Below are 25,308 nucleotides of genomic sequence, written 5' to 3'. Positions count from 1 at the left end.
TGCTTCTACTCTGGGGCTGTAGAGAGCATCCTGTCCGGCAACATTACAGTCTGGTTTGGGAACAGCTCTGCCCAGGACAGGATGGCCCTGCAGAGAGTAGTGCGTTCGGCAGAACGCACCATGGGAACTACACTCGTCCCCCTGCAGGACCTATACATCAGGAGGTGCAGATCCAGAGCAAGCAAGATCATGAGGGACCCCTGCCACCCCAGTAACGGACTGTTCCAGATTCTACGGTCAGGCAAACGCCTCCGCTGTCACGCTGTGAAAACGGAGAGGATGAGACGGAGCTTCTTCCCACAGGCCATCAGGACTGTCAACTTTGATAACCCCAGAGACTAAATTTTTGTCGACACTTTTTGTGCTATGTTTAGTAACTTATTAACTTTATTTATATGCTGTAACTGTAATTATTTTTGTGCACAACCCGCAGGCATTGCCACTTTCATTTCACTGCACATCGAGTATGTGTATGTGACAAATAAATTTGACTTGACTTGACTTGATAAGAACATAGGAATATAGAAATATATGAATATAGGGACATACAAAAATATAGGAACATGGGAGCATAGGGACAGAGAAAAAATAGAAAAATAGGAACAGAGAAACAAAGGAAAATAGGAACAGAGAAACAGAGGAGCATAGGGACAGGGATAGAGGGACATGGAAGTAGAGGGATAGAGGAGCCCATAGACAGAGGGACATGGAAATAAAGAAACATAGGAGCATAGAAACAGAAATATAGAAACGGGAGCAGAGGGACAGAGAAAAATTAGAAAAATAGGAACATAGAAACAGAAACAAAGGAAAATAGGAACAGAGGGATATAGGGACAGAGGAGCACAGAAACATAGGAACATAGAAATATAGGAACATGGGAGCAGAGGGACATAGAAACATAGAAATATGGGAGCAGAGGGACCAAGGGGCACAGGGACAGGGGGAACATGGAAATATAGAAACATGGGAATATAGGAATATAGGGACATGGGAGCACAGGGACAGGGGGAACATAGGAGCATAGGGAAATAGGAGCATAGAAACATATAAATATAGGAGCATAGGGACAGAAAAACAGGGGAACAAAGAAAAATTAGAAAAATAGGAACAGAAACAAAGGAAAATAGGAATATAGAAAGAGAAACAGAGGAGCAGAGGGACAGAGAAACAGGGACAGAGAAACAGAGGGACAGAGAAACAGGAACAGAGGAGCAGATGGACAGAGAAACAGAGGGACAGAGAAACAGAGGGACAGAGAAATAGAGGGACAGAGAAACAGAGGGACAGAGAAACAGGGACAGAGAAACAGAGGAACAGAGAAACAGAGGGACAGAGAAATAGAGGGACAGAGAAACAGAGGGACAGAGGGACAGAGGGACAGAGAAATAGAGGGACAGAGAAACAGAGGGACAGAGAAACAGGAACAGAGAAACAGAGGGACAGAGAAATAGAGGGACAGAGAAACAGAGGGACAGAAACAGAGGGACAGAGAAACAGAGGAACAGAGAAACAGAGGGACAGAGAAATAGAGGGACAGAGAAACAGAGGGACAGAGAAATAGAGGGACAGAGAAACAGAGGGACAGAGAAACAGAGGAACAGAGAAACAGAGGGACAGAGAAATAGAGGGACAGAGAAACAGAGGGACAGAGGGACAGAGGGACAGAGAAATAGAGGGACAGAGAAACAGAGGGACAGAGAAACAGGAACAGAGAAACAGAGGGACAGAGAAACAGAGGGACAGAGAAACAGAGGGACAGAGAAACAGAGGGACAGAGAAATAGAGGGACAGAGAAACAGAGGGACAGAGAAACAGAGGGACAGAGAAACAGAGGGACAGAGAAACAGAGGGACAGAGAAACAGGGACAGAGAAACAGAGGGACAGAGAAACAGAGGGACAGAAACAGAGAGACAGAGGGACAGAAACAGAGAAACAGAGGGACAGAGAAACAGAGAAACAGAGGGACAGAAACAGAGAAACAGAGGGACAGAGAAACAGAGGGACAGAAACAGAGAGACAGAGGGACAGAGAAACAGAGGGACAGATAAACAGAGGGACAGAGAGACAGAGAAACAGAGGGACAGAGAAACAGAGGGACAGAGAAACAGGAACAGAGGGACAGAGAAACAGAGAGACAGAGGGACAGAGAGACAGAGGGACAGAGAAACAGGAACAGAGAAACAGAGGGACAGAGAAACAGAGAGACAGAGGGACAGAGAGACAGAGGGACAGAGAAACAGAGGGACAGAAACAGAGGGACAGAGGGACAGAGGGACAGAAACAGAGAGACAGAGGGACAGAGAAACAGAGGGACAGAGAAACATAGAAAAATTAGAAACATAGGAGTATAGGAACAGAGAAAAATAGGAACAGAGAAACATAGAAAAAACAGGAACAGAAAAACATAGAAACAGGAACATAGAAACATAGAAAAATTTGAAAAATAGGAATGTAGAAACAGAGAAACAAAGGAAAATAGGAACATATAAAAATAGGAACAGAAAAACAAAGAAACATAGAAAAATTAGAAAAATAGGAACATAGAAAAATAGGAAAATAGATGCAGGGATAAAATAGCCAGCATCGCAGTAAAGGGTTAAGGGGTTTCAAACACTTAGAAACATAGAGAAATAGGAACATAGAGAAATAGGAACATAGAAACATTAAAAATGGGAAAATAGGTGCAGGGGTAAATAGCCAGCACCGCCATAAAGGGTTAAGGAGTGTCAAGGACTTAGAAACAAGCCCAGTCTTTCCAACCTTTCCTCATATGAGGGACTGTCATATGAGGAAAGATTGAATAGACTGGGCTTGTATTCGATGGAGTTTAGAAGGATGAGAGGGGGATCTTATAGAGACATATAAAATGACTGGACAAGCTAGATGCAGAAAAAATGTTTCCAATGTTGGGGGGGGGGGGTCCAGAACCAGGGGCCACACACTCTAAGAATAAAGGGGAGGCCATTTAAAACTGAGGTGAGAAGAAACCTTTTCACCCAGAGAGTTGTGAATCTGCGGAATTCTCTGCTACAGAGGGCAGTGGAGGCCGATTCTCTGGATGAATTGAAAAGAGAGTTAGATAGAGCTCTAGTGGCTAGCGGAATCAAGGGATATGGGGAGAAGGCAGGCACGGGTTACTGATTGTGGATGATCAGCCATGATCACAATGAATGGTGGTGCTGGCTTGAAGGGCCGAATGGCCTCCTCCTGCACCTATTTACAAATCAAAAATAGACAAATAGGTGCAGGGATAAAATAGCCAGCATCGCCATAAGAGGTTAAGGTGGTTCAAACACTTAGAAACATAGAGAAATAGGTGCAGGAGTAAGCCATTATGGGACAAACCAATTTAGCCCAATATATGGGATGTCCCGGCTATTACGGGACAGTTGGCAACCCAACCTAGTGCCGTCAAATGCTCATCTTACATTCTTGTTGTTGGGGACAACAAGAATTTAGAAGGAATTTAGAAGGATGAGAGGAGATCTTATCGAAACATATAAGATTATTAAGGGGTTGGACACGTTAGAGGCAGGAAACATGTTCCCGATGTTGGGGGAGTCCAGAACCAGGGCCCACACACAGTTTAAGAATAAGGGGTAGGCCATTTAGAACGGAGATGAGGAAAAACCTTTTCAGTCAGAGAGTTGTAAATCTGTGGAATTCTCTGCCTCAGAAGGCAGTGGAGGCCGATTCTCTGAATGCATTCAAGAGAGAGCTAGATAGAGCTCTTAAGGATAGCGGAGTCAGGGGGTATGGGGAGAAGGCAGGAACGGGGTACTGATTGAGAGTGATCGGCCATGATCACATTGAATGGCGGCGCTGGCTCGAAGGGCCGAATGGCCTCCTCCTGCACCTATTGTCTGTTGTCTATTGACATGCCGAATTTCCTCAGCTTCTGTATCTTTTGCCTAAACAAGGTAAAAGGGGAGAAAATGGGATTGACCAGAGTGAAAATGGACCTTGATCATGTTAGCACGATGAATATGTTGGCATAAGATAAGACATCATAAAGGAACTTTCCAAAAAAAACAAATCAAATTTTGCTGCCAGTTTATTAGCCACTGAAATAAATATCCTGGATGACTTCCTGGTACATTTGCTGATCTTATCGGCCCTGTTTTATGGCCTTGTGACGTTTCGAAGGTGCTTACGTTTGTGCAGTATTTATTAACCCAAGTGAATGCAGGAGAAGAGGGGGAGGCCATTCAGCCCTTCAAGCTTGTTCTGTCCCTCACAGAACCTGCTGGGGAACTAGGAATCTTACCAAATTAGTGCTGCACAATACTGACGTTTGGCCCTTTGACGGTGTCACCAGAGTCAAAAGTTGGGTGGCACGGTGGCCCAATAGACAATAGACAATAGATGCAAGAGGAGGCCATTCGGCCTTTCGATTCAATGTGATATCATACCATATCATATATGTACAGCCGGAAACAGGCCTTTTCGGCCCTCCAAGTCCGTGCCGCCCAGCGATCCCCGTACATTAACACTATCCTACACCCACTAGGGACAATTTTTACATTTACCCAGCCAATTAACCTACATACCTGTACGTCTTTGGAGTGTGGGAGGAAACCGAAGATCTCGGAGAAAACCCACGCAGGTCACGGGGAGAACGTACAAACTCCTTACAGTGCAGCACCCGCAGTCAGGATCGAACCTGAGTCTCCGGCGCTGCATTCGCTGTAAAGCAGCAACTCTACCGCTGCGCTACCGTGCCGGTCATTCTCAATCAGTACCCCGTTCCTGCCCTCTCCCCATACCCCCTGACTCCGCTATCCTGAAGAGCTCTATCTAGCTCTCTCTTGAATCTAGCTCTCTCTTGAATCTAGCTCTCTCTTGAGGCTCAGTGGTAGTGTAGCTGCCTCACAGCGCCAGAGACCCCGGTTCGATCCTGACGATACTATATGTTAGATGGAGCTCCAGGGGCTAGTGGGATCAAGGGACATGGGGAGAAGGCAGGCACGGGTTACTGATTGTGGATGATCAGCCGTGATCACAATGAATGGTGGCGCTGGCTCAAAGGGCCAAATGGCCTCCTCCTGCACCTATTTTCTATGATCTATGATCTATACGCGGAAAATACAAACTGGCACTATCCTACACACACAATTTACAGAGGCCAATTAATTTCAAGAGAGAGTTGGATTTAGCTCTTAGGGCAAAAGGAATCAAGGGATATGGGGAGAAAGCAGGAATGGGGTACTGATTGTGGATGATCAGCCGTGATCATATTGAATGGCGGTGCTGGCTCGAAGGGCCGAGGGGCCGAATGGCCTCCTCCTGCACCTATTGTCTGTTGAAACTTACAAAATTCTTAAGGGGTTGGACAGGCTAGATGCGGGAAGATTGTTCCCGATGTTGGGGAAGTCCAGAACAAGGGGTCACAGTTTAAGGATGAAGTCTTTTAGGACCGAGATGAGAACGTTTTTTTTCACACAGGGAGTGGTGAATCTGTGGAATTCTCTGCCTCAGAAGGTAGTTGAGGCCAGTTCATTTGGGTATATTTAAGAGGGAGTTAGATGTGGCCCTTGTGGCTAAAGGGATCAGGGGGTATGGAGAGAAGGCAGGTACGGGATACTGAGTTGGATGATCAGCTGCGATCATATTGAATGGCGGTGCGTACAGGCTCGAAGGGCCGAATGGCCTACTCCTGCACCAATGTTTCTCTGTGGTGTTTCCCCCACCCCCACCCCAGCAGTCTATGATCACATTGAACGGCGGTGCTGTGCTGGCTCGACGTTTTGCTATCTCATCTTGTTTGTGCAACCACGTCATCTGCTTTCCTTATCTGAGAGCAAACGGAAGCTGGCGGCTCAGAACCAGGCAGTACACGGATCTCGGTCTAAGCTCCGCGTTCTCCAGGATTCCACGGGGAAGGGGTCCTCTCCCAGGCTCGCGACCGCCATGTGTACCGGGGGATGTTCCCGATTCGTCGGCCTTCTGCTCATCCCGCTGGGATTCATCTGCATCGGGGCCAACCTGCTGCTCATCTTCCCCAATGCCGAGCGCAAGTGGGTCGACCACATCACGCTCCAGGTCTGGCTGATGGGAGGCATCCTTGGAGGCGGCCTGCTCGTGAGTATCGCGGCCGCTACTTGCTCTGGCGCACGGGACTCCGGTTGCCCCTTTACCCCCGCCAAAGGTCGGCACAAAATGCTGGGGCAACTCAGCATCTCTGGAGACGATTCGGGTCAATAGACAAGAGACGATAGGTGCAGGAGGAGGCCGTTCGGCCCTTCAAGCCAGCACAGCACAGCACCACCATTCAATGTGATCATAGAAACATAGAAACACAGAAAATAGGTGCAGGAGGAGACCATTCGGCCCTTCGAGCCAGCACAGCACCGCCATTCAATGTGATCATAGAAACATAGAAAATAGGTGCAGGAGTAGGCCATTCGGCCCTTCGAGCCAGCACAGCACCGCCACTCAATGTGATCACGGCTGATCATCCACAATCAGTACCCCGTTCCTGCCTTCTCCCCATACCCCCTGACTCCGCTATCATTAAGAGCTCTATCCAGCTCTCTCTTGAAAGCATCCAGAGAATTGGCCTCCACTGCCTTCTGAGGCAGAGAATTCCACAGATTTACAACTCTCTGGGGTGAAAATGTTTTTCCTCATCTCCGTTCTAAATGGCCGACCCCTTATGGACAATAGACAATAGGTGCAGGAGGAGGCCATTCGGCCCTTCGAGCCAGCACAGCACCGCCATTCAATGTGATCATGGCCGATCATTCTCAATCAGTACCCCGTTCCTGCTTTCTCCCCATACCCCCTGACTCCGCTATCCTTAAGAGCTCGATCCAGCTTATTCTTAAACTGCGTGTGACTCCTGGTTCCGGACTCCCCCAACATTGGGAACATGTTTCCTGCCTCTAGCGTGTCCAACCCCTTTATAATCTTACATGTTTCAATAAAATATCTTCAGACTCGACCCGAAACGTCACCCATTCCTTCTCTCCAGAGATGCTGCCTGTCCCTCTGAGTTACTCCACCATTTTATGGCCTGCACTTGTGACACGCTTTATAATTCTACGACAATTCTCTCGGGCTGTGTTTAGTTTAGTTTAGAGATACAGCGTGTCACACCGGGTCCGCGCCGACCAGCGATCCCCGCACACTAACACTATCCTACACCCACTAGGGGACAATTTACACTTCTACCAAGCCAAGTGACCTACAAACCCGCACGTCTTTGAAGTGTGTGGGAGGAAATGGAAGATCTCGGGGAAAACCCACGCAGGTCACGGAGAGAACGTGCAAACACCGTACAGACCGCGCCCGTGGTTGGGATCGAACCCGGGTCTCTGGCGCTGTAAGGCAGCAACTCTACCGCCGCGCCACCGTGACCGCCCGTTGTTTATGTGTGTTTAGATACGAGTTTCTTATTTCCACCTGTGTGCTGAGGTACAGCAAACAGGCGGTGCAGCGGTAGAGTTGCTGCCTCGCGGCGCCAGAGGCCCGTGCTTGATCCTGCCCTCAATTGCTGTCTGTACGGAGTTTGCATGTTCTCCCCGTGACCCGCGTGGGTTTCCTCCAGGGTCTCCGGTCCCCTCCCACACTCCAAAGACGCACAGGTTTGTAGGTTAATAGGCTTGGTATAATTGTAAATTGTCTCAAGTGTGTGTGTGTGTGTAGGATAGTGTTAGTGTGCGGGGATCGCTGGTCGGTGTGGACTCGGTGGGCTGAAGGGCCTGTTTCCGCACTGTATTGCTAAACCAAACTAAACTAAATTAAACTGAAGACTCATGACTAGATTAGTTCAGTTTATTGTCATGTGTACCAAGGTAGAGAGAGAGAGAGAGAGAGGGAGAGAGAGGGAGAGAGGGAGAGAGGGAGAGAGGGAGAGAGGGAGAGAGAGAGAGAAAGAAATGGGGGGAGGGATGGGGAGGGGGAAGGGAGGATGGAGGGAGGAGGAGGGGAGGGGGAGTGGGGGAAGGGAGGATGGAGGGAGGAGGAGGGGAGGGGAAGGGAGGATGGAGGGAGGGGAGGGGGGGAAGGGAGGATGGAGGGAGGAGGAGGGGGAGGGGGGAAGGGAGGATGGAGGGAGGGGGAGTGGGGGAAGGGAGGATGGAGGGAGGAGGAGGGGGAGGGGGGAAGGGAGGATGGAGGGAGGGGGAGTGGGGGAAGGGAGGATGGAGGGAGGAGGAGGGGGAGGGGGGAAGGGAAGATGGAGGGAGGGGAGGGGGGAAGGGAGGATGGAGGGAGGGGGAGGGGGAGGGGGGAAGGAGGATGGAGGGAGGGGGAGTGGGGGAAGGGAGGATGGAGGGAGGAGGAGGGGGAGGGGGAAGGGAGGATGGAGGGAGGGGGAGTGGGGGAAGGGAGGATGGAGGGAGGAGGAGGGGAGGGGGGGAAGGGAGAATGGAGAGAGGGGGAAGAGGGAGGGAGGCGGAGGGGGGAAAGGAGGATGGTGGGAGGGGAGGGAGGGGGAGGGGAGGGAGGATGGAGGGGGAGGGGAGGGAAGGGGAGGAGGGAGGATGGAGAGAGGGGAGGGAGGGGGAGGGGGGGGGAGGATGGGGGAGCGGGAGTGGAGTGGGGGGAGGGGGAGCGGTAAGGGAGGGGGATGGTGGGAGGGGGAGGGGGAGGGGGGGAGGGAGAGGGTGGAGGGAGGGGGAGGGGGGAGGGGGGAGGGGGGTGGGGGAGGGGGAGGGGGAGGGGGAAGGGAGGATGGAGGGGGGGTAGGGGAATCGGGGAAGGGAGGATGGTGGGAAGGGAGGATGGTGGGAGGGGGAGGATGGTGGGAGGGGGAGGAAGGGGGGAGGGGGAGGATGGTGGGAGGGGGAGGAAGGGGGGAGGGGGAGGATGGTGGGAGGGGAGGAAGGGGGGAGGGGAGGGAGAGAGGGGGGGGGAGAGGGTGCTGCACCAATGCAGAAGAGGTTTGGGCCCAACGGGTCCACTTGGTCTAGTTCCTTTTATCATTCTGAGGCCCACATTGAGGCCAGTTCATTGGCTATATTTAAGAGGGAGTTAGATGTGGCCCTTGTGGCTAAAGGGATCAGGGGGTATGGAGAGAAGGCAGGTACGGGATACTGAGTTGGATGATCAGCCGTGATCATATTGAATGGCGGTGCGTACAGGCTCGAAGGGCCGAATGGCCTACTCCTGCACCTATTGTCTATGTTTCTATGTTTCTATGTTTCTATGTCTCTAACAACCAGGGTGCGGCCTGGAGCTACTATCTACATTATGTGAGAACCTCGGACTTATATCTAATCGGACTCTAGTGCACTTGGCGCTAAATGTTCTCCACATTATCCCCTTTATCGTGTATCTGTTCAGAGCGGACGATTAGTGAGGGTGTCAGGGGTTGTGGGGAGAATGGGGTCGAGAGAGAATGGCCCAATCCTGCACCTGTGACTTCCCCCTCTCTCTCCGTCCCCCTCTCCCTCCCCAGTTCCCCGACCCAGTCCTACTGTCCCCGACTGAGTTTTGTCTCTGTACCCCCACCCCTCCCCTGACTCTCGGTCTGAAGAAGGGGTCTGACGAGCGGATATAGATCGGGCGGATGCACAGAGACTGTTGCCCGGAGTCGGTGAAACGAGGACACGGGTTCAAGGTGAAGGGGAAAAGAATGAATAGGAATCCGAGGGGGTAACTTCACCACGCAAAAAGGGTGGTGGGGAATCGAGGACCGGAGGACGTGGGTTCAAGGTGAAGGGGGAAAAGATTTAATAGGAATAGGGTGGTGGGTGTACGGAACGAGCTGCCGGAGGAGGTAGTTGAGGCCAACGTTTAAGAAACAGTTGGACAGGTACATGGATAGGACGGGTTTGGAGGGATATGGACCAAATGCGGGCAGGTGGGACTAGTGTAGCTGGGACATGTTGGCCGGTGTGGGCAATAGACAATAGACAATAGGTGCAGGAGGAGGCCATTCGGCCCCTCGAGCCAGCACCGCCATTCAATGTGATCATGGCTGATCATTCTCAATCAGTACCCCGTTCCTGCCTTCTCCCCATACCCACTGACTCCGCTAACCTTAAGAGCTCTCTCTTGAATGCATTCAGAGAACTGGCCTCCACTGCCTTCTGAGGCAGATAATTCCACAGATTCACAACTCTCTGACTGAAAAGGTTTTGTCCTCATCTCAGTTCTAAATGGCCGACCCCTTATTCTTAAACTGTGGCCCCTGGTTCTGGACTCCCCCAACATCGGGAACATGTTTCCTGCCTCTAGCGTGTCCAACCCCTTAATAATCTTAGATGTCTCAATAAGATCCCCTCTCATCCTTCTAAATCCCAGTGTATACAAGCCCAGTCGCTCCGGTCTTTCAACGTACGACAGTCCCGCCATCCCGGGGATTAACCTGGTGAACCTACGCTGCACGCCCTCAATAGCAAGAATATCCTTCCTCAAATTTGGAGACCAAAACTGCATACAGTACTCCAGGTGCGGTCTCACTAGGGCCCTGTACAACTGCAGAAGGACCTCTTTGCTCCTATACTCAACTCCTCTTGTTATGAAGGCCAACGTTCCATTGGCTTTCTTCACTGCCTGCTGTACCTGCATGCTTCCTTTCAGTGACTGATGCTGTTGGCAAGTTGGGCCGAAGGGACCTGTTTCCACACTGTATCACTCTAGAATACCAAAATGAATCCTTAACCCCCCCTCCCGCTAATCTGCTGTGTTCTCGACCCCCCCCCCCCCCCCCCTCAAATGCTGAGAAAAAAAACTGCAGATGCTGGTCTCAATCGAAGGTAGACACAAAAAGCTGGAGTAACTCAGCAGGTCAGGCAGCGTCCGGGGAGAGAAGGAATGGGCGACGTTTCAGGTCGAGACCCTTCTTCGGACTGATGCTGACGATTTTCCCGCCCACAGGTCCTTTGTCCGGGGTGTGCGGCCGTGCGGGCCGGCGGGAAGGGGTGCTGTGGAACCGGATGTTGCGGGAACCGATGCCGGGTAAGATTCCCAATGGATTGAATGTCGACCCACTAATGGGAAGGTGCCATCGCTTCAATGGTCAATGGTTCAAACGTCAATGTTTCAATGAGTGAATGGGTCAATGGTTCAATGGTCAATGGTCAATGGTTCAATGGGCCAATGGGTCAATGGTCAATGGTTCAATGGGCCAATGGGTCAATGGTCAATGGTTCAATGGTTTAATGGGTCAATGGTCAATGGTTCAATGGGTCAATGGTCAATGGTTCAATGGTTTAATGGTCAATGGGTCAATGGTTCAATGGTCAATGGTTCAAACATCAATGTTTCAATGAGTCAATTAATCAATGGGTCAATGGTCAATGGTTCAATGGGTCAATGGGTCAATGGGTCAATGATCAATGGTCAATGGTTCAATGATCAATGGTCAATGGGTCAATGGGTCAATGGTCCAATGATCAATGGTTCAATGGGTCAATGGTCAATGGTTCAATGATCAATGGTCAATGGGTCAATGGTCCAATGATCAATGGTTCAATGGGTCAATGGTCAATGGTCAATGGGTCAATGGTCAATGGGTCAATGGGTCAATGGGTCAATGGGTTAATGGGTCAATGGTTCAATGGGTCAATGGGTCAATGGTCAATGGGTCAATGGGTCAATGGTCAATGGGTCAATGGGTCAATAGTCAATGGTTTAATGGTCAATGGTTCAATGGTTCAATGGTTCAATGGTCCATGGTCAATGGTTCAAACGTCAATGGGTCAATGGTTCAATGGTCAATGGTTCAATGGTTCAATGGGTTGATGAATCAATGGTTTAATGAATCAATGGTCAATGGGTCAGTGGTCAATGGTTCAATGGTCAATGGTTCAATGGTCAATAGTTCAATGGTCAATGGTTCAATGGTCAATGGTTCAATGGGTTGATGAATCAATGGTTTAATGAATCAATGAATCAATGGCTAATGGTCAATCATTCAATGGATAAATGGTCAGAGGTGGGGGTGGGGAAGGGGTGGGAGAGGTTGGGGTGGGAGAGGTGGGGATAGGGAAGTGGGCGGTGGGAAAGAGTTGGGGTTGGGAAAATGGGGGGATTGGGGAAGAGTTGTGGGCCCTTGTTTCAATGGTCAATGGCTCAAAGGTGGGGGTGGGGAAGGAGTGGGGAGAGGTGGGGGTGAGGAAGAGGTGGGGTTGGGAGAATGGGGGGTTGGTAGAGTGTTGTGGGCTGATGCTTCGATGGTCAATGGATTAATGGGTCAATGATCAATGGTCAATCATTCAATGGCTAAATGGTCAATCATTCAATGGCTAAATGGTCAATCATTCAATGGATAAATGGTCAATCATTCAATGGATAAATGGTCAATCATTCAATGGATAAATGGTCAATCATTCAATGGATAAATGGTCAATCATTCAATGGATAAATGGTCAATCATTCAATGGATAAATGGTCAATCATTCAATGGATAAATGGTCAATCATTCAATGGATAAATGTCAATTGTTCAATGGATAAATGGTCAATCATTCAATGGATAAATGGTCAATCGTTCAATGGATAAATGGATCAAAGGTGGTGAATTCTCCTACTCTGGGTAAAAGACCACCTATAATTGAATGGTGGTGCTGGCTCGAAGGGCCGAATGGCCTACTCCTGCACCTATTGTCTATTATCTATTCCTCTTATGATCTTATACATAACTATAAGATTACCTCTCATCCTCCTGCGCTCCAAGGAGTTTAGATGAATATGGGCGGTCACGGTGGCGCGGCGGTAGAGTTGCCGCCTTACAGCGAATGCAGCGCCGGAGACCCGGGTTCCATCCCGACTACGGGCGCCGTCTGTGCGGAGTTTGCACGTTCTCCCCGTGACCTGCGTGGGTTTTCTCCGAGATCTTCGGTGTCCTCCCACGCTCCAAAGACGTGCAGGTTTGTAGGCTAATTGGCTGGGCAAATGTAAAAATCGTCCCTAGTGGGTGTGGGATAGTGTTCGTGCGCGGGGATCGCTGGGCGGCGCGGACTCGGTGGGCCGAAGGGCCTGTTTCCGTGCTGTATCTCTAAACCAAAAGCATGCAGGTACAGCAGGCAGTGAAGAAAGCCAATGGAACGTTGGCCTTCATAACAAGAGGAGTTGAGTATAGGAGCAAAGAGGTCCTTCTACAGTTGTACCGGGCCCTGGTGAGACCGCACCTGGAGTACTGTGTGCAGTTTTGGTCTCCAAATTTGAGGAAGGATATTCTTGCTATTGAGGGCGTGCAGCGTAGGTTCACTAGGTTAATTCCCGGAATGGCGGGACTGTCGTATGTTGAAAGACTGGAGCGACTAGGCTTGTATACACTGGAATTTAGAAGGATGAGGGGGGATCTTATTGAAACATATAAGATAATTAGGGGATTGGACACATTAGAGGCAGGAAACATGTTCCCAATGTTGGGGGAGTCCAGAACAAGGGGCCACAGTTTAAGAATAAGGGGTAGGCCATTTAGAACGGAGATGAGGAAGAACTTTTTCAGTCAGAGAGTGGTGAAGGTGTGGAATTCTCTGCCTCAGAAGGCAGTGGAGGCCAGTTCGTTGGATGCTTTCAAGAGAGAGCTGGATAGAGCTCTTAAGGATAGCGGAGTGAGGGGGTATGGGGAGAAGGCAGGAACAGGGTACTGATTGAGAGTGATCAGCCATGATCGCATTGAATGGCGGTGCTGGCTTTGAGGGCTGAATGGCCTACACCTGCACCTATTGTCTATTGTCTATTGTCTATAAATGGGGGCCTAACGAAGAGAGTGGGACTGTTGTGGATGGGGCACGTTGGTCAGCACGGGCACGTTGGGCCGAAGGGCCCGTTTCCACGAAGGGCACGACCCAAAACGTCGTCTGTCCGCTTCTCTCCACGGATGCTGCCTGACCCGCTGAGTTTCTCCAGCACTCTGTGTGTTCCTCAAGGTCCCAGCATCTGACCTTCCTGGTGCCTGTTCCGGAACCTGATACCATTCTTAATCTAATTGATTTTTGTCGTGGATCATTTACTAGCGGTCGACCTGCGCCCAACGGTTATTGATGCGTCGATCAGCGATATTGCTCCTCGTTCTTTGTACATGAGTTAGCGGGCTGATTGGTTTAAAGGTGCGGCGGGGGGGGGGCAAAGATTAAAGGGGACTAGACCAATCGACAACAGGTGCAGGAGGAGGCCATTCGGCCCTTCGAGCCAGCACCGCCATTCAATGTGATCACGGCTGATCATTCTCAATCAGTACCCCGTTCCTGCCCTCTCCCCATACCCCCTGACTCCGCTATCCTTCAGAGCTCTATCTAGCTCTCTCTTGAATGCATTCAGAGAATTGGCCCCCACTGCCTTCTGAGGCAGAGAATTCCACAGATTCACAACTCTCTGACTGAAAAGGTTTTTCCTCATCTCAGTTCTGAATGGCCTACCCCTTATTCTTAAACTGTGTGGCCCCTGGTTCCAGACTCCCCCAACATTGGGAACATGTTTCCTGCCTCTAACGTGTCCAACCCCTTAATAATCTTATACGTTTCGATAAGATCTCCTCTCATCCTTCTAAATTCCAGTGTATACAAGCCTATTCGCTCCAGTCTTTCAACATATGACAGTCACACCATTCCGGGAATTAACCTGGTGAACCTACGCTGCACGCCCTCAATAGCAAGAATATCCTTCCTCAAATTTGGGGACCAAAACTGCACACAGTACTCCAGGTGCGGTCTCACTAGGGCCCTGTACAACTGCAGAAGGACCTCTTTGCTCCTATACTCAACTCCTCTTGTTATGAAGGCCAACATTCCATTGGCTTTCTTCACTGCCTGCTGTACCTGCATGCATCCTTTCAGTGACTGATGCACTAGGACACCCAGATCTCGTTGTACGTCCCCTTTTCCTAACTTGACGCCATTCAGATAATACTCTGCCTTCCTATTCTTACCACCAAAGTGGATAACCTCACACTTATCCACATTAAACTGCATCTGCCATGCATCCGCCCACTCACACAACCTGTCCAAGTCACCCTGCAACCTCATAGCATCTTCCTCACAGTTCACACTACCACCCAGCTTTGTATCATCTGCAAATTTGCTAATGGTACTTTTAATCCCTTCATCCAAGTCATTAATGTATATTGTAAATAGCTGCGGTCCCAGCATCGAGCCTTGCGGTACCCCACTAGTTACTGCCTGCCATTCTGAAAGGGACCCATTTATCCCCACTCTTTGCTTTCTGTCTGTCAACCAATTTTCTATCCATGTCAGTACCCTACCCCCAATACCATGTGCTCTCATTTTGCCCACTAATCTCCAAGTGGCCCCGTTGGGCCCAAACCCCTCCTGCATTGGTGCAGCACCCTCTCCTCCCCCCTCCCCTCTCCGCCCCTCCCCCTCCCCTCGCCCCTCCCCCTCCCCCCTCCCCCCTCCCCCCCCCCCCACTCCATCCCCCTCAACCCCCCTTTTTCTCCCTCCTCCCCTTACCCACCTCCCCTCCGCCTCCCTCCCCTGCCGTGAGTATAATTGAATGGCGGTGCTGGCTCGAAGGGCCGAATGGCCTCCTCCTGCACCTGTTGTCTATTGTCTATTGAAAGCAGGAACGGGGTACTGATTGTGGATGATCAGCCATGATCACATTGAATGGTGGTGTTTGATCGAAGGGCCGAATGGCCTCCTCCTGCACCTATTGTCTATTGTCTATTGAAAGCATGAACGGGTTACTGATTGTGGATGATCAGCCATGATCACATTGAATGGTGGTATTTGATCGAAGGGCCGAATGGCCTATTCCTCCTGCACCTATTGTCTATTGTCTATTGAAAGCATGAACGGGGTACTGATTTTGGATTACTGATTGTGGATGGTCAGCCATGATCACATTGAATGGCGGTGCTGGCTCGAAGGGCCGAATGGCCTACTCCTCCTGCACCTATTGTCTACTGGCTATTGAATGCATGAACGGGGTACTGATTGAGAATGATCAGCCATGATCACATTGAATGGCGGTGCTGGCTCGAAGCCTGTTGTCTATTGTCTATTGTCTGTTGTCTGTTGCCTGTTGTCTGTTGTCTGTTGTCTGTTGTCTATTGTCTATTGTCTGTTGTCTATTGTCTATTGTCTATTGTCTATTGTCTGTTGTCTGTTGTCTGTTGTCTGTTGTCTGTTGTCTCTTGTCTGTTGCCTGTTGTCTGTTGTCTGTTGTCTGTTGTCTATTGTCTATTGATCAGCCATGATTTGATTTTGGATGATCAGCCGTGATTATAATGGAATGTCGGTTCTGGCCCCGTCGGGCCGACTGGCCTCCTCCTGCTCCTGTCTTTCTGTGCTTCGATGTTTCCGTCCCCGACAAACGAAGGCTCTCCGTGTTCCCCCTCAGATGCTGCGCTCCGTTTTCTCGTCCATCTTCGGAGGGCTGGGCTCCCTCTACTGCCTGGTGGTCTCAGCGACGGCCCTGGAGGTTGGTCCGCTCTGCCGGGTGGAGTCCGGGGAATGGCAGTACCCCTTCCAGGACCCTCCCAACGGGTACGTACGTTTTCATTGCCCCCCTCTCCCCGTCTTTACCGCGCTTCGCCCGTCTGTTCCCCGGCTCTCCGCCCGTTCCAAGTCAAGTCAATCAAGTCAAGTTTATTACAAGAAAATAACTACAGATGCTGGTACAAATCGAAGGTATTTATTCACAAAATGTTGGAGTAACTCAGCGGGTCAGGCAGCATCTCAGGAGAGAAGGAATGGGTGACGTTTCAGGTCGAGACCCTTCTTCAGACTGATGTCAGGGGGTCAGGACAAAGGAAGGATATAGGTGGAGACGGGAAGATAGAGGGAGAACTGGGAAGGAGGAGGGGAAGAGAGGGACAGAGGAACTATCTAAAGTTGGAGAAGTCAATGTTCATCCCACTGGGCTGCAAACTGCCCAGGCGAAATATGAGGTGCTGTTCCTCCAATTTGCGGTGGGCCTCACTATGGCACTGGAGGAGGCCCATGACAGAAAGGTCAGACTGGGAGTGGGAGGGGGAGTTGAAGTGCTGAGCCACCGGGAGATCAGTTTGGTTAAGGCGGACCGAGCGAAGGTGATGAGCGAAACGATCGCCGAGCCTGCGTTTGGTTTCGCCGATGTAAAGAAGTTGACATCTGGAGCAGCGGATGCAATAGATGAGGTTGGAGGAGGTGCAGGTGAACCTCTGTCTCACCTGGAAAGACTGTTTGGGTCCTTGGATGGAGTCGAGGGGGGAGGTAAAGGAACAAGTGTTGCACCTCCTGCGGTTGCAGGGGAACGTTTATTAGTCACGAACACATACACGACGTGCAGTGAAATGAAAGTGGCAATGCCTGCGGATTGTGCACAAAAAAGAATTACAGTTACAGCATATAAATTAAAGTTAACACAGAGAAGACACAATTTAGTCCCTGGAGTTATAATAGTTAACGGTCCTGATGGCCTGTGGGAAGAAACTCCGTCTCATCCTCTCTGTTTTGACAGCGGAGGCGTTTGCCTGACCTTAGCAGCTGGAACAGTCCGTTGCTGGGGTGGTAGGGGTCCCCCATAATGTTGCTGGCTCTGGATCTGCACCTCCTGATGTATAGGTCCTGCAGGGGGGCGAGTGTAGTTCCCATGGTGCGTTCAGACGAACGCACTACTCTCCGCAGGGCCTTCCTGTCCTGGGCAGAGCTGTTCCCAAACCAGACTGTGATGTTGCCGGACAGGATGCTCTCTACAGCCCCAGAGTAGAAGCAATGAAGGATCCTCAGAGACACTCTGAATTTCCTCAGCTGTCTGAGGTGGTAAAGGCACTGCCTTGCCTTACTCACCAGTGTGGCAATGTGTGTTGTCCACGTCAGATCCTCTGTGATGTGGACTCCCAGGTATTTAAAGCTACTCACCCTATCCACAGTAGACCCGTTTATCTCCAGTGGCGTGTACGTCCTCGGATGTTGGGCCCTTCTAAAGTCCACAATCAGCTCCTTAGTTTTAGTGACATTCTTGCTTGCTCTGGATCTACACCTCCTGCTGTATAGGTCCTGCAGGGGGGGGGGGGGGGTGAGTGTAGGGGGCCGTTCCTCTTCTTAGCTCCTCTGCACAAGGAATCTCGGAGTTGTACGTGTGCTTAAGGCTCTGGAGATGGCCGTTCGGCCTACCAAGCCCACACCGCCATTCAATCACGGCTGATCTATCTCTCCCTCTTAATGATAGCGGAGTCAGGGGGGAGAGGGGAGGAACGGGGTTACTGATTGTGGACGATCAGCCACGGTCACATTGAATGGCGGTGCGTACAGGCTCGAAGGGCCGAATGGCCTCCTCCTGCACCTATTGTCTATTAACCCCACTCTCCTGCCTTCTCCCCGCACTAATCAACAATCTATCTGGGTGGAATTAATGACATTGGAATGGACTGAGGTTACAATTCACCACGCAAAGACACACACACACACACACGCACACAGCCAAACTCTTCCGTAAGGCCATCAGTGGTAGCAGCAGAATTAGGCCATTCGGCCCATCGAGTCCACTCCGCCATTCGATCACGGCCGATCTATCTCTCCCTCCCAACCCCATTCTCCTGCCTTCTCCCCATAACCCCTGACACCCGCACTAATCAACAATCTATCTATCTCTGCCTTAAACACATCCACTGACTTGTGGCCTCCACAGCCGTCTGTGGCAAAGAATCCCACAGATTCGCCACCCTCTGACTGAAGAAATTCCTCCTCATCTCCTTCCTAAAGGAACGTCCTTTAATTCTGAGGCTGTGCCCTCTGGTCCTAGACTCTCCCACTAGTGGAAGCATCCTCCCCACACCCACTCTGTCCGGGCCGCTCACTATTCGGTGAGTCTCAATGAGGTCCCCCCCCTCATCCTTCTAAACTCCAGCGAGTACAGGCCCAGTCCCGACAAACGCTCATCGTCACACGTTAACCCGTGTAGAAAAATAACTGCAAATGCTGGTTCAAGTCGAAGGTGGACACAAAATGCTGGAGTAACTCAGCAGGTCAGGCAGCATCTCAGGAGAGAAGGAATGGGTGACGTTTCGGGTCGAGTCTGAAGAAGGGTCTCGACCCGAAACGTCACCCATTCCTTCTCTCCCGAGATGCTGCCTGACCCGCTGAGTTACTCCAGCATTTTGTGTGTCAATAGAAAATAGACAATAGGTGCAGGAGGAGGCCATTCGGCCCTTCAGGCCAGCACCGCCATTCAATGTGATCATGGCTGATCATTCTCAACCAGTACCCCGTTCCTGCCTTCTCCCCGTACCCCCTGACTCCGCTATCCTTAAGAGCTCTATCCAGCTCTCTCTTGAATGCATTCAGAGAATCGGCCTCCACTGCCCTCTGCGGCAGAGAATTCCACAGATTCACAACTCTCTGACTGAAAAATATTTTCCTCATCTCAGTTCTAAATGGCCGACCCCTTATTCTTAAACTGTGTGTGGCCCCTGGTTCTGGACTCCCCCAACATTGGGAACATGTTTCCTGCCTCTAACGTGTCCAACCCCTTAATAATCTTATACGTTTCGATAAGATCCCCTCTCATCCTTCTAAATTCCAGTGTATACAAGCCTAGTCGCTCCAGTCTTTCAACCATTGTACTGGGATCGTTCTCGTAGACCTCCTCTGGACCCTCTCCAGAGCCAGCACATCTTTCCTCAGATGCGGGGGTCCCAGATTTGCTCCCTGTGTTCCAAACGCGGCCCGACCAGATTGTCGTTGGGATAGTCCCAGCCTCGACTACCTCCTCCGGCAGCTCGTTCCGCACACCAACCCACCCACCCCCCCTCTGTGCGGACAAACTCAGTTTCTTACGAGATCTTTCCACCCCTCCGTCTCCCCGGCCAGGACTAACTACCTGGCCGACCAGACCCTGTGGAGCATCTGCCGGGAGCCCAAGGACATCGTCATGTGGAACGTGGTCTTGTTCTCCATCATGCTGGCGTGCAGCGGGCTGGAGCTGGTCCTGTGCGCCGTGCAGATTGTCAACGCCACCTTCGGGGTCATCTGTGGGGACTGCCGTGGCAAACACAAGCACCACGACAGGGTGAGTGGGCACACTAGTGGGAAGGGCACACCAGTGGGGTGGGCACACCAGTGGGAAGGGCACACCAGTGGGGTGGGCACACTAGTGGGGGTGGGCACACCAGTGGGGTGGGCACACTAGTGGGAAGGGCACACCAGTGGGGGTGGGCACACCAGTGGGGTGGGCACACTAGTGGGAAGGGCACACCAGTGGGGTGGGCACACTAGTGGGAAGGGCACACCAGTGGGGGTGGGCACACCAGTGGGGGTGGGCACACCAGTGGGGACGGGCACACCAGTGGGATGGGCACACCAGTGGGGGTGGGCACACCAGTGGGGTTGGGCACACCAGTGGGGGTGGGCACACCAGTGGGGGGGGCACACTAGTGGGGGGGGCACACCAGTGGGGGTGGGCACACTAGCGGGGTGGGCACACCAGTGGGGGTGGGTACACCAGTGGGGGTGGGCACACCAGTGGGGACGGGCACACCAGTGGGATGGGCACACCAGTGGGGGTGGGCACACCAGTGGGGACGGGCACACCAGTGGGATGGGCACACCAGTGGGAAGGGCACACCAGTGGGGATGGGCACACCAGTGGGGGTGGGCACACCAGTGGGAAGGGCACACCAGTGGGGGTGGGCACACCAGTGGGGGTGGGCACACCAGTGGGGGTGGGCACACCAGTGGGGGTGGGCACACTAGCGGGGTGGGCACACCAGTGGGAAGGGCACACCAGTGGGGATGGGCACACCAGTGGGGGTGGGCACACTAGCGGGGTGGGCACACCAGTGGGAAGGGCACACCAGTGGGGGTGGGCACACCAGTGGGGGTGGGCACACCAGTGGGAAGGGCACACCAGTGGGGACGGGCACACCAGTGGGGGTGGGCACACCAGTGGGACGGGCACACCAGTGGGGACGGGCACACCAGTGGGACGGGCACACCAGTGGGACGGGCACACCAGTGGGACGGGCACACCAGTGGGATGGGCACACCAGTGGGGATGGGCACACCAGTGGGACGGGCACACCAGTGGGACGGGCACACCAGTGGGGGTGGGCACACCACTGGGGTGGGCACACCAGTGGGGGTGGGCACACTAGTGGGGGTGGGCACACCAGTGGGGGTGGGCACACTAGTGGGGGTGGGCACACCAGTGGGATGGGCACACTAGTGGGATGGGCACACCAGTGGGACAGGCACACCAGTGGGGGTGGGCACACTAGTGGGGGTGGGCACAGTAATGGGACGGGCACACCAGTGGGGGTGGGCACACTAGTGGGATGGGCACACCAGTGGGGCAGGCACACCAGTGGGATGGGCACACTAGTGGGATGGGCACACCAGTGGGGTGGGCACACCAGTGGGACGGGCACACCAGTGGGGTGGGCACACTAGTGGGATGGGCACACCAGTGGGGGCGGGTACACCAGTGGGGTGGTCACACCAGTGGGGGTGGGCACACCAGTGGGGTGGGCACACCAGTGGGGGTGGGCACACCAGTGGGGGTGGGCACACCAGTGGGGGTGGGCACACCAGTGGGGGTGGGCACACTAGTGGGATGGGCACACTAGTGGGATGGGCACACCAGTGGGGGTGGGCACACCAGTGGGGGTGGGCACACCAGTGGGATGGGCACACCAGTGGGGGTGGGCACACCAGTGGGGGTGGGCACACTAGTGGGATGGGCACACCAGTGGGATGGGCACACCAGTGGGATGGGCACACCAGTGGGGGTGGCACACCAGTGGGGCAGGCACACCAGTGGGATGGGCACACCAGTGGGATGGGCACACCAGTGGGACGGGCACACCGGTGGGGGTGGGCACACTAGTGGGGTGGGCACAACAGTGGGGCAGGCACACAAGAGGACCAGCGGGGCTGAGTTAACGGGAAAACATCAGACCAAGATTTATAATCAACCACTCACCTATCATTGATGGCTGTCTGCAGACAACAGCCCAATGATAGCTAGTTAGTTAGTTAGTGAGTTGGTTATTTGGTTGGTTAGTTAGTTAGTTAGTTAGTTAGTTAGTTAGTTTGTTTGTTTGTTTGTTTGTTTGTTTGTTTGTTTGTTTGTTTGTTTGTTTGTTTGTTTGTTTGTTTGTTTGTTTGTTTGTTTGTTAGCTAGTTAGTTAGTTAGTTAGTCTGTTGGTTAACCAGCTAGCGAGTTAGTTAGTTAGTTAGTTAGTTAGTTAGCCAGCTAGCTAGTTGCTTAGTTAGTTAGTTAGTTAGTTAGTTGGTTGGTTAGTTCATTAGTTCGTTAGTTAGCTGTTTAACTAGTAAATTAGCTGTGAGTGTATGGTGCGTGTGTATGGTGCACGTGTATGGTGTGTGTGTGTGCGTATGGTGTGTGTGTGTGTGTGTTCGTGCGTGTGAATGTGCATATGGTGAACACGCGCATGTGTGTGTGTGTTCACGGCACGTGTGTGAGTGTGTGTGTATGGTTTGTACGGTGTGTAAGTGTGCGTTTACACATGTGTGAGTGTGTGTGTGTGTGTGCGTTTGCACGTGTGTGAGTGTGTGTGAGTGTGCGTTTGCACGTGTATGTGTGTGTGTGAGTGTGTGAGTGTGTGTGTGAGTGTGCGTTTGCACGTGTGTGAGTGTGTTGTGAGTGTGTGTGTGTGAGTGTGTGTGTGAGTGTGCGTTTGCACATGTGTGAGTGTGTGTGTGAGTGTGCGTTTGCACTGTGTGTGAGTGTGTGTGTGTGAGTGTGTGTGAGTGAGTGGGTGTGAGTGTGTGAGTGTGAGTGTGTGTTTGCACGTGTGTGTGAGTAAGCGTGAGTGTGCACTACGTTGACGCTGGACGTGCCGTGAGCTGTGCCCTGGTGTGCTGGAGGTGGGGGTGGGGGTGGGGGTTTGACCTGACGTGGGCCGCGTGCGACCCGTGGTCTCTGACCCTGCGCTCTCTCCCCTCGCAGGATGGCGGCCTCTAACGCCGTTCGGGCGCGGGGCGGACGCAACGATGACTCCAAAGCGCTCTTGCGTCATCGGCAGTGAACCACGAGGATCGCCAACTCCCTCGCTCCCCAACACGGGGCAAAGGGCGACATCACCCGCCCCCCACGCTCGCCCCACGTGACCGCGCCCCGCCAGCGGCCACGTGCTCACGCTCATCACCCGAAACGTCGCCCGTTCTCCTTCTCTCCAGAGATGCTGCCTGTCCCGCTGAGTTACTCCGGCACTTTGGCTATCTTTAGTTTAGTTTAGTTTAGAAACATAGAAACATAGAAAATAGGTGCAGGAGTAGGCCATTCGGCCCTTCGAGCACCTATTCCTAGTTAAGAAAACAGTTGGACAGGTACATGGATAGAAAGGGCAGGTTTGGAGGGATATGGGCCAAACGCAGGCAGGTGGGACTAGTGTAGATGGGGACATTGTTGGCCGGGTGTGGGCAAGTTGGGCCGAAGGGCCTGTTTCCACGCTGTGTCACTCTATGACCGGCTAGCAGGCCGCAAGAAATTGCGGGGAATTATGGACGCAACCCAGACCATCACACACAAACACCTCCCTTCCACCGACTCCATCTACACCTCACGCTGCCTCGGCAAGGCCAGCAGACTAATCAAGGACCGGTCTCACCCACCCCGGCCACTCCCTCTACTCCCCTCTCCCATCGGGGCAAGAGGTACAGAAGTGTGGAAACGCACACCTCCAGATTCAGGGGCAATTTCTTCCCGGCTGTTATCAGGCAACTGAACCATCCTACCACAACCAGAGAGCGGTGCTGAACTACTATCCACCTCATTGGAGACCCTCGGACTATCCTTGATCGGGACTTTGCTGGCTTTACTTGCACTGAACGTTATTCCCCTTATCATGTATCTGTAGACTGTGGACGGCTCGATTGTAATCCTGTGTCGTCTTTCCGCTGACCGGTTAGCGCGCAACACAAAAGCTTTTCCCTGTACCTCGGTACACGGGACAATAAACTGAACTGCACTAAACGTTGAGATTGCCTTCCTTGCTTCCGAGAACGCTGGAACGACTCAGGACAAAGGCACACGGATGGGATGGGAGTCGGGGCAAGGGGGGAAACGGGGAAGGGGGTGTGAGAACAGGGGGTACACTGTGAGGGGGAAGGGCACGGATGGGTGGGAGGGCCATTCCATCCCCAACTACGAAATTCAGAGACACAGCGCGGAAACGGGGCCCTTCGGCCCACCGGTTCCGCGCCGACCAGCGATCCCCGCGCACTAACACTATCCCACACACACACACACACACACACACACGACGCACACGCACGCACGCACGCACACACACACACACACACACACACACACACACGCACACTCACACACACACACACACACACACACACACACACACACACACACACACACACAGGCACGCACGCACGCACGCACACACGAGGGACAATTTTTACATTTACCAAGCCAATTAACCTACAAAACTTTGCAGGAAAATAACTGGCAGATGCTGCTACAAATCGAGGGCAGACACAAAGTGCTGGAGTAACTCAGCGGGTCAGGCAGCATCTCGGGAGAGAAGGAATGGGTGACGTTTCGGGTCGAGACCCTTCTTCAGTGTCTCTTGCCAGAGTAGGGGGATCGAGGACCAGAGGACACAGGTTCAAGGTGGAGGGGGAAAAGATTTAATAGGAACCCGAGGGGTAACTTTTCCCACACAGAGGGCGGTGGGTGTATGGAACGAGCTGCCGGAGGAGGTAGTCGAGGCTGGGGACTATCCCAACGTTTAGACAGGCACATGGATAGGACGGGTTTGAGGGATATGGAGGGATTAGAGTTCAGACTGAGCCGAAACGTCGCCCATTCCTTCCCTCCCAAGATGCTGCCCGACCCGCTGAGGTTACCCCGGCATTTTCGAGACACAAACCGTTGCACGTCTTTGGAGCGCGGGAGGAAACCGAAGATCTCGGACGAGAAAACCCACGGGGGAGAACTTGCAAAACCCCCGTGCGGTCGGGACGGAACCCGGGTCCCCCGGCGCTGCGTTCGCTGTGAGGCGGCGAATCCACCGTGTCCGCCCTTAATTGAATTAAGTAGATCGGCGACGTTTTTACACGTGTCTTTTTTTTGTCCCCTTTATCTACGATGGGATACGACGGAACTTAATTTGCCCCCCCGGGAGGGAAATTGGTTTGCCGACGGTCGTAGTAACACAACGAGATTCACGGAGCATGAAATTGAAGTGGAAGGGGGTGGAAAGGACTGGGGGGGTGTGCGCAAAGATTGGGGAGTGTGTGGGGGGGGGGGAGGAGAGAGGGGGTCAGTCTACCCCACGACAGAAGGGGGAAGAGTTGTCCGGTTTGATAGCCACAGGAAAAAAGGACCTCCTGTGGCGTTCAGGGCTTGTATACACTGGAATTTAGAAGGATGAGAGGGGATCTTATCGAAACGTATAAGATTATTAAGGGGTTGGACACGTTA

General features: G+C 52.4%; 1 protein-coding gene across 1 annotated transcript; it reads left to right on the top strand.

Moving 5' to 3' along the window:
- Positions 1-5,813: 5,813 nt before the first annotated feature.
- tm4sf5 (transmembrane 4 L six family member 5) lies at positions 5,814-23,276 on the top strand. Its single transcript, XM_078427821.1, has 5 exons — positions 5,814-6,085; positions 10,832-10,912; positions 16,264-16,409; positions 19,716-19,914; positions 22,816-23,276. Exons 1-5 carry the CDS (start codon positions 5,915-5,917, stop codon positions 22,828-22,830), a joined length of 612 nt encoding a protein of 203 aa, XP_078283947.1. The 5' UTR covers positions 5,814-5,914; the 3' UTR covers positions 22,831-23,276.
- The last annotated feature ends 2,032 nt before the right edge of the window (positions 23,277-25,308 follow it).

The sequence above is a fragment of the Rhinoraja longicauda genome, chromosome 34 (genome assembly GCF_053455715.1).
Source record: "Rhinoraja longicauda isolate Sanriku21f chromosome 34, sRhiLon1.1, whole genome shotgun sequence".
NCBI lineage: Eukaryota > Metazoa > Chordata > Chondrichthyes > Rajiformes > Arhynchobatidae > Rhinoraja > Rhinoraja longicauda.
Note: the sequence above shows the minus strand (reverse complement) of the source record. Positions and strands in the feature narration are given on the sequence as shown.

Coding starts and splice junctions, on each gene's coding strand:
- tm4sf5 (XM_078427821.1), top strand. CDS start 5,915: ATGTGTACCGGGGGATGTTCCCGATTCGTCGGCCTTCTGCTCATCCCG. Junction 6,086..10,831: donor TCCTTGGAGGCGGCCTGCTC/GTGAGTATCGCG, acceptor TCCCGCCCACAG/GTCCTTTGTCCGGGGTGTGC. Junction 16,410..19,715: donor TTCCAGGACCCTCCCAACGG/GTACGTACGTTT, acceptor CTCCCCGGCCAG/GACTAACTACCTGGCCGACC.